Here is a 15,449-nt window from a genome sequence, read left to right on the forward strand (position 1 = left end):
AACGCCCCAGTCTCCTACACCAAGATGCAGTATGTCCTTCAGAGGCCTCGCAAGGCTGCCATCTGCAGCACAGCCTGCCCTCTGCTCAGCATGAGCACAGCTCTTCTGCTGACACCGTTTCCCCTCTGCTAGCCAGAGCCAGGCACAACAAACCAAAGCTCTTTCACCAGCTGCTCTGGAAGAGCAGTGAAGGGCCTGTGCTCCCAGCAGGGCCAGCAGCTCCTGGCAGCAGCTTGCAGGAGAGGACATCAGCATGTCATCCCTCAGATGCACAGGCACTGAGGAAGGTGGAAGCCACTTGGCCCTTTGGCTTCCTCTTCCCATTGCAAAAGGGCACCAAGACAGGAACACTGCTCCAGCTCTAAGACACCCAGGCAGGATGACAAGCTCGGATGGATGCTCCAGTGATGGCACAACCAGAGAGCTCAGCACTTGGCTTCAAATTGCTCCCAGAGCACTCCTGCCTCCGCCTCCCACTGGTGGTTGCTGTAGGATAGCAGAGCCAGCAGTGGCCAAGGCCAGTCAGCAGCTCCATTAGGACTGTGCTCGATGGACCTCCTCTGCCTCTGCAGCAATCACTCACAGCCCTGTCTCTCCTGGCTGGTTTTGGATGGGGGTTGTGTGTTCATTCCCCCTATTCTCCCCCAAAACTCTCTCGTGGGCAGCCTGACACAGGCCAGGTGAAACCCTTGTGCTACTCACCGTGCTGGGCACGACTAGGGGCACACCAGGCAGAGGGCTGGCTGCAGTGCCTGTGCCGGGGCTCAGCACCACAAAGGCAAATCCCAGCTTCCCGCTGTTCTGCAGGGTCATCGCTGCTTCCGTGACTTTGTTGAACACCTGAGCAGAGGACAGAAGAGCAGGAACTTAGAGGCACAAGTCCGCTGCTGAGAATTTCATTCCTCTTCCATTGGGTTGAAAGCAAAGGAACACAGCCCAGAAGCAGGCAGCACCCAGGAGAGATGGGCACTGGGCTCTCTGGGTTAACCTGCGCAACCCACGGCCACAGGGTACCTCTGAGCCCTACACAGGAACAGGTATTTGTGCCAGAGGTGCAACAACAACCATGGAAAAATCAGTAACAGACCAAGTAAGGGACACAAGCCCTCTGCACTTGAAGGTGTCTCCCAACAGCGAGCTGAAACACAGGAGGGATTGAGGCATTTCAGGAGAAAAGGCACCTGCACACAAGTATTTGTAGGCACAATACAAGCCAGAAGGGAGACAGACAGGGCAACGCACACAGGGCCAACAGATGGAAACAGCTGTGGGGGTTGTAACTGGAAAGAAGTACAGTGAGGGTTATTCTGGGACATTCTATCCAGCTACAGTGACTGGAAGCCCAAGTCAGATGCCTCCTTGGTTGATGAAATCAGGAGCATTAAAAGAGAGCACCTCCTTGGGCCTCTGGCTTTAGGAGCAGATCAGTGAATGGATGTCTGAGGGACACATCCCTCTGGAGATCACCACTGCGATCCTGCCTGCCCCACGAGGCAGCGTTAGTTACCTCCAAGAGGAGGGATTCCCAGCTTTGGGCTGGGCTGGGGTGGAGATGGCCATTAAACACCAGCTTGGAGGTATCGCCCAAATGTTGGACTTCCAAGCCACAGAGCCAGCAAAGCAGCTGGGAAGGGGGGAAAGCCCTCGACCCGGGTGGGCAGCAACCCACCAGTCATGGTTGGAGACAAGGAGCTCTGACAAGAGCGGCGTGCGGTACCTGCAGCCTGCAGTCGATCTCGCTGGTGTCCAGGAGGTAGCTGATGCGCGAGGCCTCCCCACGCAGAGCCACCTCGTAGCTCAGGCCTCCCTCCACCCTGCACAGCGCCGTGACCTGGGTGACAGTGTTGGCGTGGCCGAAGAAGGTGAAGGTGATGCGCTGGCTCTGGCCCGGCTGCAGCTCACCGTGCAGCGGCAGGATATCGAAACCCTGCAGGCAGGGAGGAGTGAACCACACGTGGAACACAGGAATCGATGCAGAAGAGCAGCCCTGGCTTGGGTCAAAGGACAGACGTAGCTGCAGGGGCCTCTTCCTCAAACACAGGCAACATCATCCTCATCTCACCCTGCAGCTATTCCACTTACCAATGGAGAGACCATGGGGAAAACCTTCTCCCACAGTCCTAATTAATGCAGCAGCTGATACACTACCTTTGTGGTGTCTCCTGGCAGCAAGAAGTTCTCTTTGCTGCAGAACTTGCCTTCAAAAACACCTTTTCCTGCCCTCAGAAGAACACGAGACTAGGAGCTGGGAGCCCGTGGAGCTGGGGGCAGCATCCAGCCCAGCTCCTCGCACTCCTGATGCTTTTCCCTGTCTCTGATTCACATCCTGCTCCCTCCAGATGCTGCAGCAAACGCTGCTGCAGGAATTTCCTACCCACCACTTGATAAGGACCAAGATGGATAATGTCCTCCATAGGTGCCGCAGAAAGAATGCTCTTGACCAGCCCTAGAACACCTCCCATGTGGCCTCTCCAATGACCAGCAATGTGCTTGTTAGGACATGAGGCCACTCTGGGAGCAGCACCCAGGACACCAGTGGGGGTGGGAGTATGTAACTGCTTGCTACACTGGAAACGTGGAATTGAGACAGATTCCCACTTACCTCCTCCACACCCAAGGCAAGGGGCTCTGTCTCCATGAACCTGGAAAAAGAAAAGAACTTTGCTCAGGGACCTTGCAGTGGGAGGGAGGGAAGTCTGCACAACACCTTCTCAGCAGGATGGGGCCCCTGGGTGGGCATCAGTGGTGTGAGCTCAGTAATGAGCTCCAAAACTGGGATGGAGCAGGTCAACGCTTGGGGATGATACTGCTATAGCAGCAGTGCAGGCAGCTGGCAACTGCTTGCCTCCAGATCTGCTCTCTCCTGCTGCATGATTCTGAAGATCCATTCCGCCACTGGAGAAAACACCTTGGTGCAAAGGCTTAGCTCAGCTTTGAGCTCTCTGAGGTCCAAGGGGTGAGGTTAGAGTTAGTCTGTCTCTAACCACGTGGGTCTACAACAAGAGTAACCATGAGAGATTCATGGCTCAGAAGTCAAAGAAGGGACACAGGTTGGTGTACACTGCCTATGTCCAACCACCCAGCAACAGTTGGATTGCGTTGCTCACATGATCTCTGCCCCAAGTAGCAGCAATGACCAAAGAGCAGGGAGGAAAGAATGGGTTGGACAATTAGAAGGAAAAAAATGTAAGCACATGAAGTCTGGTTGAGTCAGAGAAACAGCAGTTTTCTCTCCTGACCAAAATAAACGTGTGTGACTGATCCTGGGACTCTCTGATGACCAGCTCCAGCAAGGTTAAAGGTAGGGAAAGTTCCAATCTTTGATCTCACCTTCATGAGACCTGATGTTTGATTCCCTCCATGTCAGACTGAGTTAGAGCTGATAATTTAGAATACCAACAGTGCTTAGTGTGGACCAGAAATAACATCTGACACACTGCCCCAATGAGCACTTTGAGGAGGTAACACCTTGGAGACCATCTTCATTTCCAGCTCTGGCACAGAGCATCCCACGGTGTCTGCTGAGTGCCCCGGAGAGGGCGCAACACTGCTTAATGACCATGCAGAGCAGCAGAGGAGCTCTCATCAAGTCCACAGCACTAAGGAGCAGCCAAGGGGCTGTGCAAACCCTCTGGAGGGGTGGGCACCCCTCAGCAGGGAGCAGGACAGAGGCTGTGTCCTGCTGAGGTGCTCAGGACCCTCCGCTGCCAACAATGCAATGACTCAGCACCCACCACAGAATAAGCACCGGCAGGCTCAGGCCCAGCAAAGCCAATTCAAGCAGAGACAGGGCAATTAACAGCTGAAAACGGATTCACATTCACATGTCCAAACACCTAAACTGGTTCTAATCCAAACTAAGAGTAAAGAGAAACAGGCCACTGGCCAACAAGTGGCTCCAGAGGAAATTAAGTCCGCACAGGCTTCGCTGTGATGTGCTTGTTTCTCTGCTATTAGAAAACACATGCATTGTTCTATCACGTCTAAATCCATCTCTAGATTATCTATTAATTAGAAAGATCTCTAGCAAACCTACCTAATCAAAACTAGATTTTCCCTTTAGCTTGGAATTAAGCCTGATCTAAGTTACAGGAGAGGGCAGGGGGCTCCCAGCAGAGCTGACAGCCCTGCTCACCTCCCTCCAGCTGCTTTTACAGACTTGTCTCTGCATTTTAGGGTCTGCTCTTGAAGGTGTTGTGCATCAAGAAGGGCCCCACTAAAGACTTGGTGTTACTTGGTAAGACTCAGCTGAGAACTGGCCACCCCAGTGCCTTGGTTGTCTCCCCCAAGCCCTCCTAGTAGCCACAGCTCAGCTCCAGTTCCCAAGAGGTCACCTCCTGCAAGCCAGCTCCCAATTCCCTTCACACAACTGCTTCTTGATCAGTGCTCTTGTTTGTAATAGCAGCACTGTAGTGCCCCATGGTGAACTTTGCTGGGTTTCCTAGGGCATTACAGAAAACCATTTGCTACTGTCCTTCAAACTGCCCACACCAGACTTTTGTACTATGCAGAGAAACCACAGGAGGAACACTAGGAATGTGCTTCTAGATGTGCTTCAGCACCACTACAAGATTGCTCTTGGGCTTGGAAACCACAGACCACCACTGGATGGTCCCCCTTCCCAGGGATGTCCATACAAGGGCTCCCTCCAGCATCTACAGCTGGACCTAAGGCCACAGCAGAACCTGCCATTCCTCTCTGAAACTCTAAATAGCTCTTCTGTGAATGTGATGTGCAGTTCAACAGATGAACACTCACTTCAAGGGGGTGTCTGCCTCAGGCCACAAAGGTCTGAGAAAGCAGCTTTCTACATCAGCCTTCCTACATCCAGGAACCCATCCAGGGCTACAGCAAGGCCGAGCAAGGGGCTGGGACAGCAGCGTGTCACTATGGTGGCAGTGCCTGGGTAGGATCTTAGTACAAAATGATAACAGATGGGCTTAGCAGGGAAGGAGAAGAGGTCACCTTCTACATCTACTTATCCAAGCGTCGAAGCATGGCTTTGTAGCTGCAGAGATAAAGCAGGACTCCAGCTTATGGCTAGGTGAACAAGGTCAGTAGTGGCCTACAGTCCCAGCTTTGTTGGACAATGCTGTCTCCTTCCCAGCATGAAACTGGCGGAGATCACCTATTCCCTGAGCACCTTGGCTGAGCACAACTGAGAGGTGTGATTTCCTCAAAGGAAAGTTGAACACAATTTGGCAGATCAGGCAAACGGCCTCGGGCTTTGCAAACCACAAACAGGACATCAGGAAGAAGAGCTTCCAGGAGAAGGAAAGCTGCACATACCTCACTGGGTTCACCAGGCTGTCCTTCAGGAATGACCAGTGGTACTGGACAACCAGTGGGCTGCAGTTGGTCATCTCCATGTAACGCACATCCTTGGTGTCATTCAGGATGCAGCCAAAGTCCTGGGCCCTGGTCTGGAGCTGGAGATTCGGGAAGTAGACTTCTCCCTGAATGGTGACCTGCTCTTCATGAGGATGCTCCAGGAACGTGATCTTTAGAGCCTTCTCTGCTGCCTGGATAAGCAAATCCTCCTCATAAGCAGGGTTAAATCCGATGCAGAGTTGAAGTTCCTCCCCTGTCCTCATCTTCATGGGCTGCAAGGAGATGAAATGTTCGAGGTGTGACCCCAATACGCTTCATCCTTCATTTTCTTCACAGTGTCTGACCAAGCACCACACTTTTGTCTGAAGCTGTCTGAGGCTCAAGGTTCTGTGCTCTGCACCAATACAAGAGGAAATCCGCATTGGTCTCCTGAATTCTGGATCCGCAGAAGCCACATGCTAAACACAACCAAAGCAGCACTCTGGCATCCAGGGCTTCCCCCTGGCTCTGGAGGAACTCCTTCATCCTGCAGCCCAAGCGCAGAGGCTTTGCAGCCTCACGCATGCAGGCGCTGATCACTGGCAGGGCACAGAAACGGTGGCTGGACCTATGACAACACATGCCTCGCAGAGCCCATGCCCAAACACCTTCCACAAACACCAGGGCAGGAGCCAGACAGCAGCTGGAGAAGCCCACCTCAGCCTTCCCAAAGAGAGCAAGCTGCTCCCCAGCTTATCTGAGGATGGCTGCTAGAGAGCTGGCATGCTTTCCAGGAGACACCTTTCCTACAGCTTGCCCAGACGTAGTTACCTGCTCCCTCCTCCTCCTGTCTTCAAGCCAGGAGGTCTCTTCCCAATTCAGATGGCATTCTGTTTCCTTCAGCAGCTCGTTTTACATCTGATTTAGCTCGGGCCACTTTACTGCAGACCCTACAGAACACACTTCCCTGCCGGACGACCTCCCAACAGAGACACACCACCACCTTCATCCCTCTTCAAAGCTCAGCAGCAAGAAGGTCCGTGGCTGCTCACTGGAGCATCTGCAGGGAGAGGCTGCTGGTCCGCAGTGCAGATGGAGAAGGGTTGCTCCAAGACAAGGACCATGCTGAGGGGCAGGCAGCAGATGTTCTTTACAGAGAGAGGCTTATACTGAATAGTCAGGACATCACCGGGGTGCTACAGAAACAGGAGACAAGAAAATACGACCTTGAAGTGCCCATGGACCTCCTCCCCTTCAGATGCGTTTCAAATTTTCCGACCTCAAAGTGCATCCATCTCTATTTACTCTTTTGATTGGTTTCTGGAAAGTTTGCCCTCCAACTGTATCAGACGCTTTCACATTTAGAACCCACAGCATCCCCCAGGGGACAGGGAACCAGGCTCACGTCCAGATGAGGGAGCAGACCCCCAGAGGAGGCAGCTGCTTCAACAAGATCCAAACCAGGAAGTGAACCCAGTCTGGCTCAAGCTGTGTGTCCTCTCCTGGGCAGAGAGGACACACAGGCACAAGGCCATTTCCGCTCACATACAGTAGTTTCTTACCACCTTATCATCTTTGCCAGGCCCATAAAGCAGTGATGCTGCTCAGAGAAGACAAGCAAGCAGGATATGGCCTGCAGCGGAGAGCCTGCAGCAGCCTGAGGTCAGCTTTGAACAATCACGGGCACATGCAGACAGCTGCAAACCTCAACAGTCTGGCCACAACCTGTTGCCCCTGCTCCAGTGACAAGATGTTGCAGTCTCAAAGCTAAGCTCAGCCTAAGCCTTTTCCTCCTGTCCATGCATTTCTTCGGGCTTTCTACATGGTTTAGCTAAACTATACAGCGGTTGGGAAACTAATTCTGGATGCAGCGACATCCAACTCCTGCAGTGTCGTAGCACTCAGACACCAGGGGGAGCTGAAAACCTTCTGATTAGATGGGCAAGAAAGGCAGAATAGAGCTACGGAGACTGTCCCCAGCCCCAGCGGGGTGAAACAATAATCTCGGCATTCATCACAAACGCCTGGCCTGCTTTAAATCAACAGCTAAAGGTCCATGGACTTGAAAAAGCTGTTGAACTTCCTCCTTTGGAGACAGGCACACCCCTGCCACACCAGTCAGTGCCAGGATGCAATCCAGAGACTCACCTTCTCCACCGAGAAAGTGATTTCTCTGGTGGATATTTGCAGAGCAGGAGCAATGAACTCGCACATGACGTCCACCTGCATGATCAGATTCTTCACTCCCTCCTTGCCCACGATGGCGTGACACAGCAGCTTCTCCTTCACCACCTGCAAGTGAGTCACACGGCACCCAGGGGGTGTTATCAGGGTGTCCAGAAAACACACTGCATTTCTGAGCCACCTACCCACAGACCCCATTACTGCAGGAAGTTACAGCCATTGGTCTCCTCAGGAGCCCTCTCTTCTTTATATGCTGCATCCTCTTTGTTCTGCACTCACATGTCCCTGATGTCCTTGGTGAGGCACTGGAATGGGCTGCCCAGGGAGGTTGTGAATGCTCCATCCCTGGCGGTGTTCAAGGCCTTGGGTGACATGGTTTAGAACGAGGTGTCCCTGCCCATGGCAGGGGGGTTGGAACTTGATGATCTTAAGGTCCTTTCCAACCCTAACTATTCTATGATTCTATGTTACAACCCAACCGCCACGTAACGCCCTCAGGAGTCTTGTGCTGCCTACAGCTGTCAGAACAATCCCTGTCCCAAATGCTTATTGCTTTGGCTTGTCCCATTGCCAAGCAAAATGCTTACAGAAAGCTGTAGGAACTCATTAAAAAAAACAAACCAAACTGTATGAAGGGAAACAGGTGATAGAAGGATCAATACCAGCAAATCCTCCCTTGGAAGTTTAGTGGAAAGGATCCATGGGAAAACCCCAAACAGCCAGCCTGCCTTCCTAGGATGTACTGTGTCCTCCTAGAGCTGGCTTTAAACCAAACCTCCCCAGGAAACAGATGTCTTCCACTTGGCACGAAAACCTTCTCCTTAAGCTGGATGCTCTTACATCCAAGACTTTTCCTGATTCCTCATGGTTTCACTTCCCCACATTCCTCCCTTTATTCCTCTCTCTTCCCTCTGATACACCACCACAACCCAGCTCCTCCTCAGAGCCCACACACTTCAGAATCACCTGTGCTGCATGTGCAATGCAGGGTCTTGGGCTTCTAACCAACCTCAAGAGTATTAAGTTCTCAAGACCATGGGAAGGTGGAAAACCCACTCCCAGGGTCTTGGCTTGGACTGCAGGAGCCAGGCAGCCAGAGCTGTGCTCACAGGTGTCCATCTGGCTTTCCAGGCAAAACACCCTGACCAATTCATTTCCTTTCTGGTACCTTCTTCCCTCTTCAGCAAAGCCTTATGGGCTCAGGACGGCACATGGACAGTTCCATCGGAGTCAACCAGCTGAGAAATCAAGTCTTCCTCAAGCTATCACTGAGGCAATCCTTTAAAACACCTCTCAGACTCTAGTAGCAGCAGGAGCTTAATGCAGATTTATTCCCCATTCACTTAAACACTTGTGCCCAGTGCTCCTGGAGCCAGGGAAGGCACACCAGGCTCAGATGGCAGCTCCTCTGTAGAGCTGGATTTCCTCCCACAAAGAAGGATCCAGGGAGGAGAACACTCAGTGACCCTGCTGAAATCTGCCCCTCTGAGCTGCCACCCAAGGGTGCTGCAAGACACAAGTCAAGCTGTCAGTTCTAGTGATCCCTGGAACAGTTTCCCATTTGGACGGACATCATTTGGATCATTAGAGCTGGTACACTGGGTTTATTTTTCTCATCCCGGTCTCCGTGCCAGACAAGCTCCCGGCCCCTCTTTCTCTACAGAGGAAAACCAATGCTGCTCCCAGACACTCCCTACCTTCCTAGGTGCTTTGTTTCACTCGTTGCTTCCCCACATAGACAACTTGCCATCTCTTTAGTTACTTTCTGCCCGGGCTCCCACTCTACCTGTAACTTTAAGGCCAGCTGAGAAAACTGGGGTTGTTCAGCCTGGAGAAGAGAAACTACGTGGAGACCTCATAGCAGCCTTCCACTATCTGAAGGGGGCCTATAAGGATGCCGCACACGGACTCCTCTTCAGGGACTGCAGCAACAGGACAAGGAGTAATGGATTTAAACTCAAAGAGGGAAAGTTCAGATTAGATAAAAGGAAAAGGTTCTTTACTGTGAGGATGGTAAGGCACTGGCACAGGTTGTCAAAGCAGTGGTGAATGCTCCATCTCTGGCAGTGTTCAAGGCCAGGCTGGACAGAGCCTGGGGTGACAGTGCCTTCAAGCCGTGTTTTGCTCCCACCAAGTTGGCTTTACGGTAGCCATGGAACTCAAAAAGCCTCAGCAACTGATGGTGGCGAGCACAGAAAGCAACTGGTGCTGCCACGGTAACTTATGGCAGGAAACCAGGTTCTCAAAAGCACTTGCCCATTTGCTCAGGCAAATATCAAGGGGCTGCAGAAATGCCCTGATGCGGAACTCACCTGGGGGGTGCTGCAGGAGCCTTCCAGCACCATCTCTGCTGTCTGGCCAGCCATGAGCTCCGTCCTCAGTGGCTGAAGCTTAAACACGGGGGCGCAGGAGGAAACCTTGCTCTTGGTGTTACTGATGGGAGGGAGATGATTGCACTGCTGAAGTGTGGTGCTACCTTCTGTGGTCCAACAGAGCAGATGGGTGCGTTGTCCTTTGTTTGTCATCTTGAAGCGGTAACAGCAGGGATCCAGGCTAGAGGAGAAGCAGAGACACAAAATGGCAGGGGAGCTGCTATTTGCCAGTGGTCGCCCAGCTTCAGCACCCTGAAGGCACGACCTGACTGCACACTCGGCAACAAAACCACCTCCAAGAAGGCTGACAGAGCGCAAAGCTTCATCAAAAGCCAGACCTTGGCTGCCCCTAGGTTTGTCACCACTCAGCAGCTGCTCTGCTTGCACCCAGCAAGGAAGAGTTTAATACACAGCCTGCCCCACATGCAAGTGGCTGGATGGAGCATCAGCCTCGCTGCCATTCCACCTTCCCCTTGGCAGCTGTTGCTCATGCCCCTGAGGTGTCTCTTAGGGAGCATCCAACCCTCATTGCCCCAGTATACCACCCTCTGGGGGCAGCTCTGCAGCCGACAGCAATGGCAACAGCTCCAAACTGAGCCCGCAGGCAAAGACATCAAGGGGGGCAGAAGACAACTACATGAATCACATGGACACTGTTCCTCCATTGTGCAGCCAGCTTGTGGCTTCACTGAGCACACGAAAGTCTGGACAAGCACCAACCTCCCTGCAATGTCCCTGCTTACGTGCATGGCTCGTGGGTGCATATTTTACCTCCCCAACTCTATCCGAAGTACTTAAGGTACGATTAACCTGCTCTTTTTACCCCAAGAATTCAGGTATCGAAGCAGCATGGACCCTCTTTGCAGCCAGAGAAAGGAAAAGGCACCACAAGAAGACTGTTCTTCTTGCCTGAGGAGGTCTCCAACACAAGACAAACAGCACATTTTTCCTCCTGTCTTTAAGAACATGCCTGCTTTCAGACACACGTTGGGATCAGTGAATCCTCTCCAGCTCAGCAATTTCAATTACGACTCTTCATTTATCCCACTCCACCTCAGCAGACTTCCACACTTCCACACTTCCTCCCCCTTCTAGAGCTGGTCCTGCATTCACTCTCGCTTGCCCGTGCCTCGGGAAGCAGGCAGGAGAAACCAGGAAAGAGCCACCATGTCTAATAAAGAGCAACTGGGCACACAGTGGGGTAGAGGAGCCAACTGGGGGGTGACACAGGGCAAAGAAATTCTGCTGCTCCTCCAGGGTTCCCGGGCAGAGGGGAAATAAACCAGCACCATTCATTCAGTCCAGGAGCTGCTAACAAGCTACTGTCCAGGCTTGCTGCTGCTGTGAGATGATACTCCAGAGGGAATGGGAAAGCAAGCAATATCACTGCAAAGAGAAACCTGTTTATACTTGCAAGGCAGCATTTCCCAGCTGGAGGCTTCCGGGACCTGCTCTTTTCCTCCAAATCTTTGTTCAATAAAGTAAGGAAATGAATGGATTATGACTAAAGACATAATTTAGCAGCAACAACTCAGCAACTGGTCTCCAGCTGGGTGGCTTTTCAGAGTACCTAACGACTTTCAAATGGCTGTAAAATGTTTCTAAAGGAACCCCTGTGGCTTCAGGGAAGCAGAGCCAGGACCTTGAGCACTGAGGAAGCTTGAGGGACTGCAGCAGAACTCCTCCGTGCTGAGCCCATGGGGAAGAGGGAGCCGAGAGATTCCGTACCTGAAGCAGGGTCCCAGCTTGAGCTCCGGGCCAAAGGGTTTGTCAATGACGATCATGGTGCCAACGCCAACAGCCTGGACGGGGATGGTGTAGGCACGACTGTTCTCAATGAACGGGGATGGTGTAGGCACGACTGTTCTCAATGAACAGCAGCACCTCGTCCTTGAATTGCTCCATGTCATCCAAGTTTGCAGTGACAGCCACAGACACCTCACCCTTGGCAGGGATCACTCCTTGACTGGGTGCAATACTCCAGCAAGAGTTTTTGCCAGCCTGGAAGACAACCAAACACTCATTTAGGATGGAAACCACGGACCTGGCTGCCACCAGCCAAGGGCTGCACAGACAACACGTTCACATCAAGCCGGTGGCTGTGAAGGTGTCACTGACATTCATGTACAACTTCTCTGGTTCATGCTGACACAGGGCAGCTGGCTTGGAAAGGAGCCCTGAGAGCTCTGCTCCAGAGGTGAACCTGCGAGTCTGCTCCCTGACAAAGCTCATTTATCAAAGCTTGGCAACAAGCCAGGCAGAAAATTGGACCCCAGAAACTATTCCTGAAGAATGAGGATAGGCGTCTCGACGGAGCCAGACCTTCAGCTCTCTGGGGTGACCCAGCACAGCCCTGCTGGGCCCAGCCAGGCCAACAGCCCATGCCAGGGGAGGAGGGTTTCTATCCTGTCCTCATTCTTTCAGTCAGCATCTGCTCTGGCTCCAAGGGGCACACAGTGCAGTGCTCAACAGGAGACCTGCCAGGGACACAAGGCTCTGCCAAGACACTTTCTCTTGGGTTTCTAGGTCAGCTTCTGCCTGCCCCCAGTCCAGCCTGTGTCCCAGAGACAAGAAACCTCTTGGAACCACGTCACAAAATCCCCCCATTTTTGAGACAAATACCCAACCTCTGATAACATCTCTGCTACTTGCTTATCCTTGAGTGTGCCGGAAAATGATGCTATAGCTGCATGCACTGGATGCACAAAGACAGTGGCTATTTCTGACCCTGTAGGAGCTTCTTGTACTATTGGACATCAGAGTTCCTGAGTAACCAGTAAGGGCTGGGATCCGCCACTTCAGAAGTTCACCACGACGATCAGAATCTTATCCCAGCACAGAAGTCCATCGTGAATGAAAGCTTCCACAATTTGGTTACAATGGACACCAGTGTGCAGCTGATGGGTGGAGGGAGGGAAGGAGAGAGGGAGGAAGGGATGGATAGCTGCCCTAAGGGATGACTGAGGAGACACCACAATCAGTTCTCTTGAAGCTACTTACAGCTGATTCACTGAAGTGATCTGGTCACTCTGGCCTTGCACAAGTGACAGAGGAAGCAGAACTCCACATTACAAATGCAGCTGCACTTGATCAAGCCATAGCTCTAGCAAGAGCCGTAGCTCTAACAACAGCATTCCCACTTTGTCAGGCTCACTCACTGTCCTTGTAGGACTGCTCATGAAGGGGAAATAAACTCCGTCCTGCACCAGCTGGGTTCAGAGCCTTGTCCCGAGTGGTTTAGCATTCCCGGTGGGGGGGGGACCCTCTGTTCTTCATCTCAAAGCTGCTTCTTATCCACACAGTCAGTGGCAGGAAACAGCCCAAAAGCATCCCGAGCCCTGCAGGAGGCAGAGATCAGAGCCTGAGGCTGGCTACATGCTCCCACCACTAATCGGCCTCCTCCTGGCTCCTCAGCATCAGCAGCTCCTCAGCACAAGCATGGGGACCACTGTGGTTTAGTCTCTGCCCCGAGCACCAGCAAGGGGATGTTTCATGGAATCAAGGGGCAGAGTTTGTCTCCATTTGTGTTCCCTGTCCACAGCTCACCCCTCTATGATCGCATCTGCCCTCCCTGCCAGGCTGGGGAGACCAGGGACACTGCTCTGCACCTCGCGGCTCCTCAGGACACAGGTACGGCTTGGTCTGCTGCCACCAAGCACAACATTATTAACCAAACTCCCCCTCCTTTTCTTTTGGGAAAAGCTCTCAGCTTGCTTCTAGAAGCACAGCTGTCTGGAAGACTTCTAACCCTCTGCAATTTAGTTGCCAATAGGCACAGCACAATAGGACATGTTTGGTTTCCCCTGATGAGCACAGTAACAACTGCTTTGGTTACCAGCAAGTCAGAAAGGGCACTGAAGGAAGCAGCTGCTGAGGGCACTAAGGTAGTTGCTCTTTGCAGAGACAGAAAGCAGATTTTTATGGTGTGGAGAAAGAAACCTGCCTGGGAATCCCCCACTTTGAGGTCCTATTTAACCCCCAAACAGCTGGAAAAGCAGCAGGAGGTAAATTCACGCCCCTCCTACTTGCCCAGGGGGCTGAGCCTGCCCTCTCACACACTGCTGGATGCTTCATGCACAGACACAAACGAGTCCCCAGCAACAGGCCTGGGTGAAGCAGCTCCAGAACTTCAATAACCCAGCCTGCAGAAGAACAAACTTCCTCTGAAGCCCCTTACAGACTCCCCTCCGGTGGGGAGCACCCCCCAGCCCCAGCACACTAGCCTTTCCTGGACTCATCAGCCCCTGTCAGAGGATCCCACAACCTCCTTCTGCTCCGCAGCCTGTTCCACTACGCAGCCTCCAGGAATTAAAACAGTCTGCAGCCACATGCTCTACAATGTTACAGAGCCCACACGCTCTGCAGGTACACGGCCCTTCCAAGTCTACTTCTGGGCAGCAACCCAGCTGGTCTGACCCCCATGGAGGTGTGAAACCCACTTCACCGTAAGCACCTTGAGGACAGACCTCTCAGTTCCAAAAATAAAGACCCTCGCAGCTAAACACCTTCCACAAATTAAAGGGAGAACTTGCACAGATGAACTCTTTTCTGCTCAAACATCTCTGCAAACTCTGTTTTACTGACTGGTGCCCCAGCTACAACTGCCCACAGAGCCAGGCTCCTCTTGCTGCACTGGGATGGAACATCTTGCTTTCTCTCTCAGACACATCTCAGAGATGTGGAAATGTTGCATAGAAATAAATAATCCACTCACAGGCTGCTATGGGCCAGTTACTCGCACTGGAAAACAGCCCCAGTGACACTTACCATCTTTGCTGAGAAGGATGCAGCGATGACAGACTGATTGGAGAGGTGGAGGGTTCGGGAAGCATCTTGGAGAACTTTGATGGTGCCAAAATTTATCTGACTTGGGCACACGTGGACAACTGGTCCTTCTCCAGTGCTCAGGAAATGGATTTTCTGCTCCAGGAGGCAGGCAGGAAAAATTAACAACAGTGAAAGTTTAGAATGACTGGACAGCTCTAAGGGTGCTCGTAGGCTGGGGGAAATTCTGACCGTTTGAAGCTGTCAGGGTTGTGAGGCTGAAACAGGAAGGCTGGAGCAAAAGTGGCACCTGGAGTGGTCCCTGCGGATCTGAAAGCCACAAGATCCCATTATGAGGGGATACAGAACCCTCATCTCCCATGCATGCTTTTCACACCTCCTCCATGCTGTCAGCTCTCCTTCCCATACCCTGTGCCTACGCCTGTTCCTCATACTGCTCCATCACACCATAAACCACCCTCCCTGACTGCTGTGGCTGCACGGCCACGCTGCACAGGATCTTCTGCAACCTTCTTAAAGCTTCTCCTGTGAAAACCAACACAGGTTGGAACCAGAGCTCTTCACAGTAGAGATCATGCAAGCTAGTTGCCTTTCATTTGTGCTTGTGTGCATTCCTGGTATTAGTTCTTTATTGCATTGATACATTAATTATTAATTGCATCATCCGAGCAGTATTTTTTCTGTTGACAGCCTGAGACCCAAAGGTTTGTTCCTGCAGAAGGGACACAAGCTAGTGGAGGAGGAATGTGGATCCTTTTGCTAAATCCCCTTCTCACATCACTCAAACCAATGAGAATT

At 52.3% G+C, this 15,449-nt stretch overlaps 1 protein-coding gene across 1 annotated transcript in view; it reads right to left on the reverse strand.

Annotated features, from left to right (window-relative positions):
- The window catches only part of LOC133224436 (hydrocephalus-inducing protein homolog), a gene marked incomplete at its 3' end in the record, with an annotated part of 53,979 nt that overhangs the window by 11,873 nt on the left and 26,657 nt on the right, over window positions 1-15,449 (reverse strand). Inside the window, 10 exon segments of the mRNA XM_061375916.1 lie at window positions 703-840; window positions 1,718-1,927; window positions 2,603-2,642; window positions 5,290-5,603; window positions 6,363-6,506; window positions 7,459-7,602; window positions 9,807-10,047; window positions 11,595-11,668; window positions 11,709-11,867; window positions 14,634-14,786. Coding sequence (XP_061231900.1) covers window positions 703-840; window positions 1,718-1,927; window positions 2,603-2,642; window positions 5,290-5,603; window positions 6,363-6,506; window positions 7,459-7,602; window positions 9,807-10,047; window positions 11,595-11,668; window positions 11,709-11,867; window positions 14,634-14,786 — 1,617 coding nt within the window.

This window comes from Neopsephotus bourkii, unplaced genomic scaffold, assembly GCF_033783945.1.
Source record: "Neopsephotus bourkii isolate Nb327-2 ecotype Australia unplaced genomic scaffold, CSIRO-AGI_Nbou_v1 NB_1680, whole genome shotgun sequence".
Lineage (NCBI taxonomy): Eukaryota > Metazoa > Chordata > Aves > Psittaciformes > Psittacidae > Neopsephotus > Neopsephotus bourkii.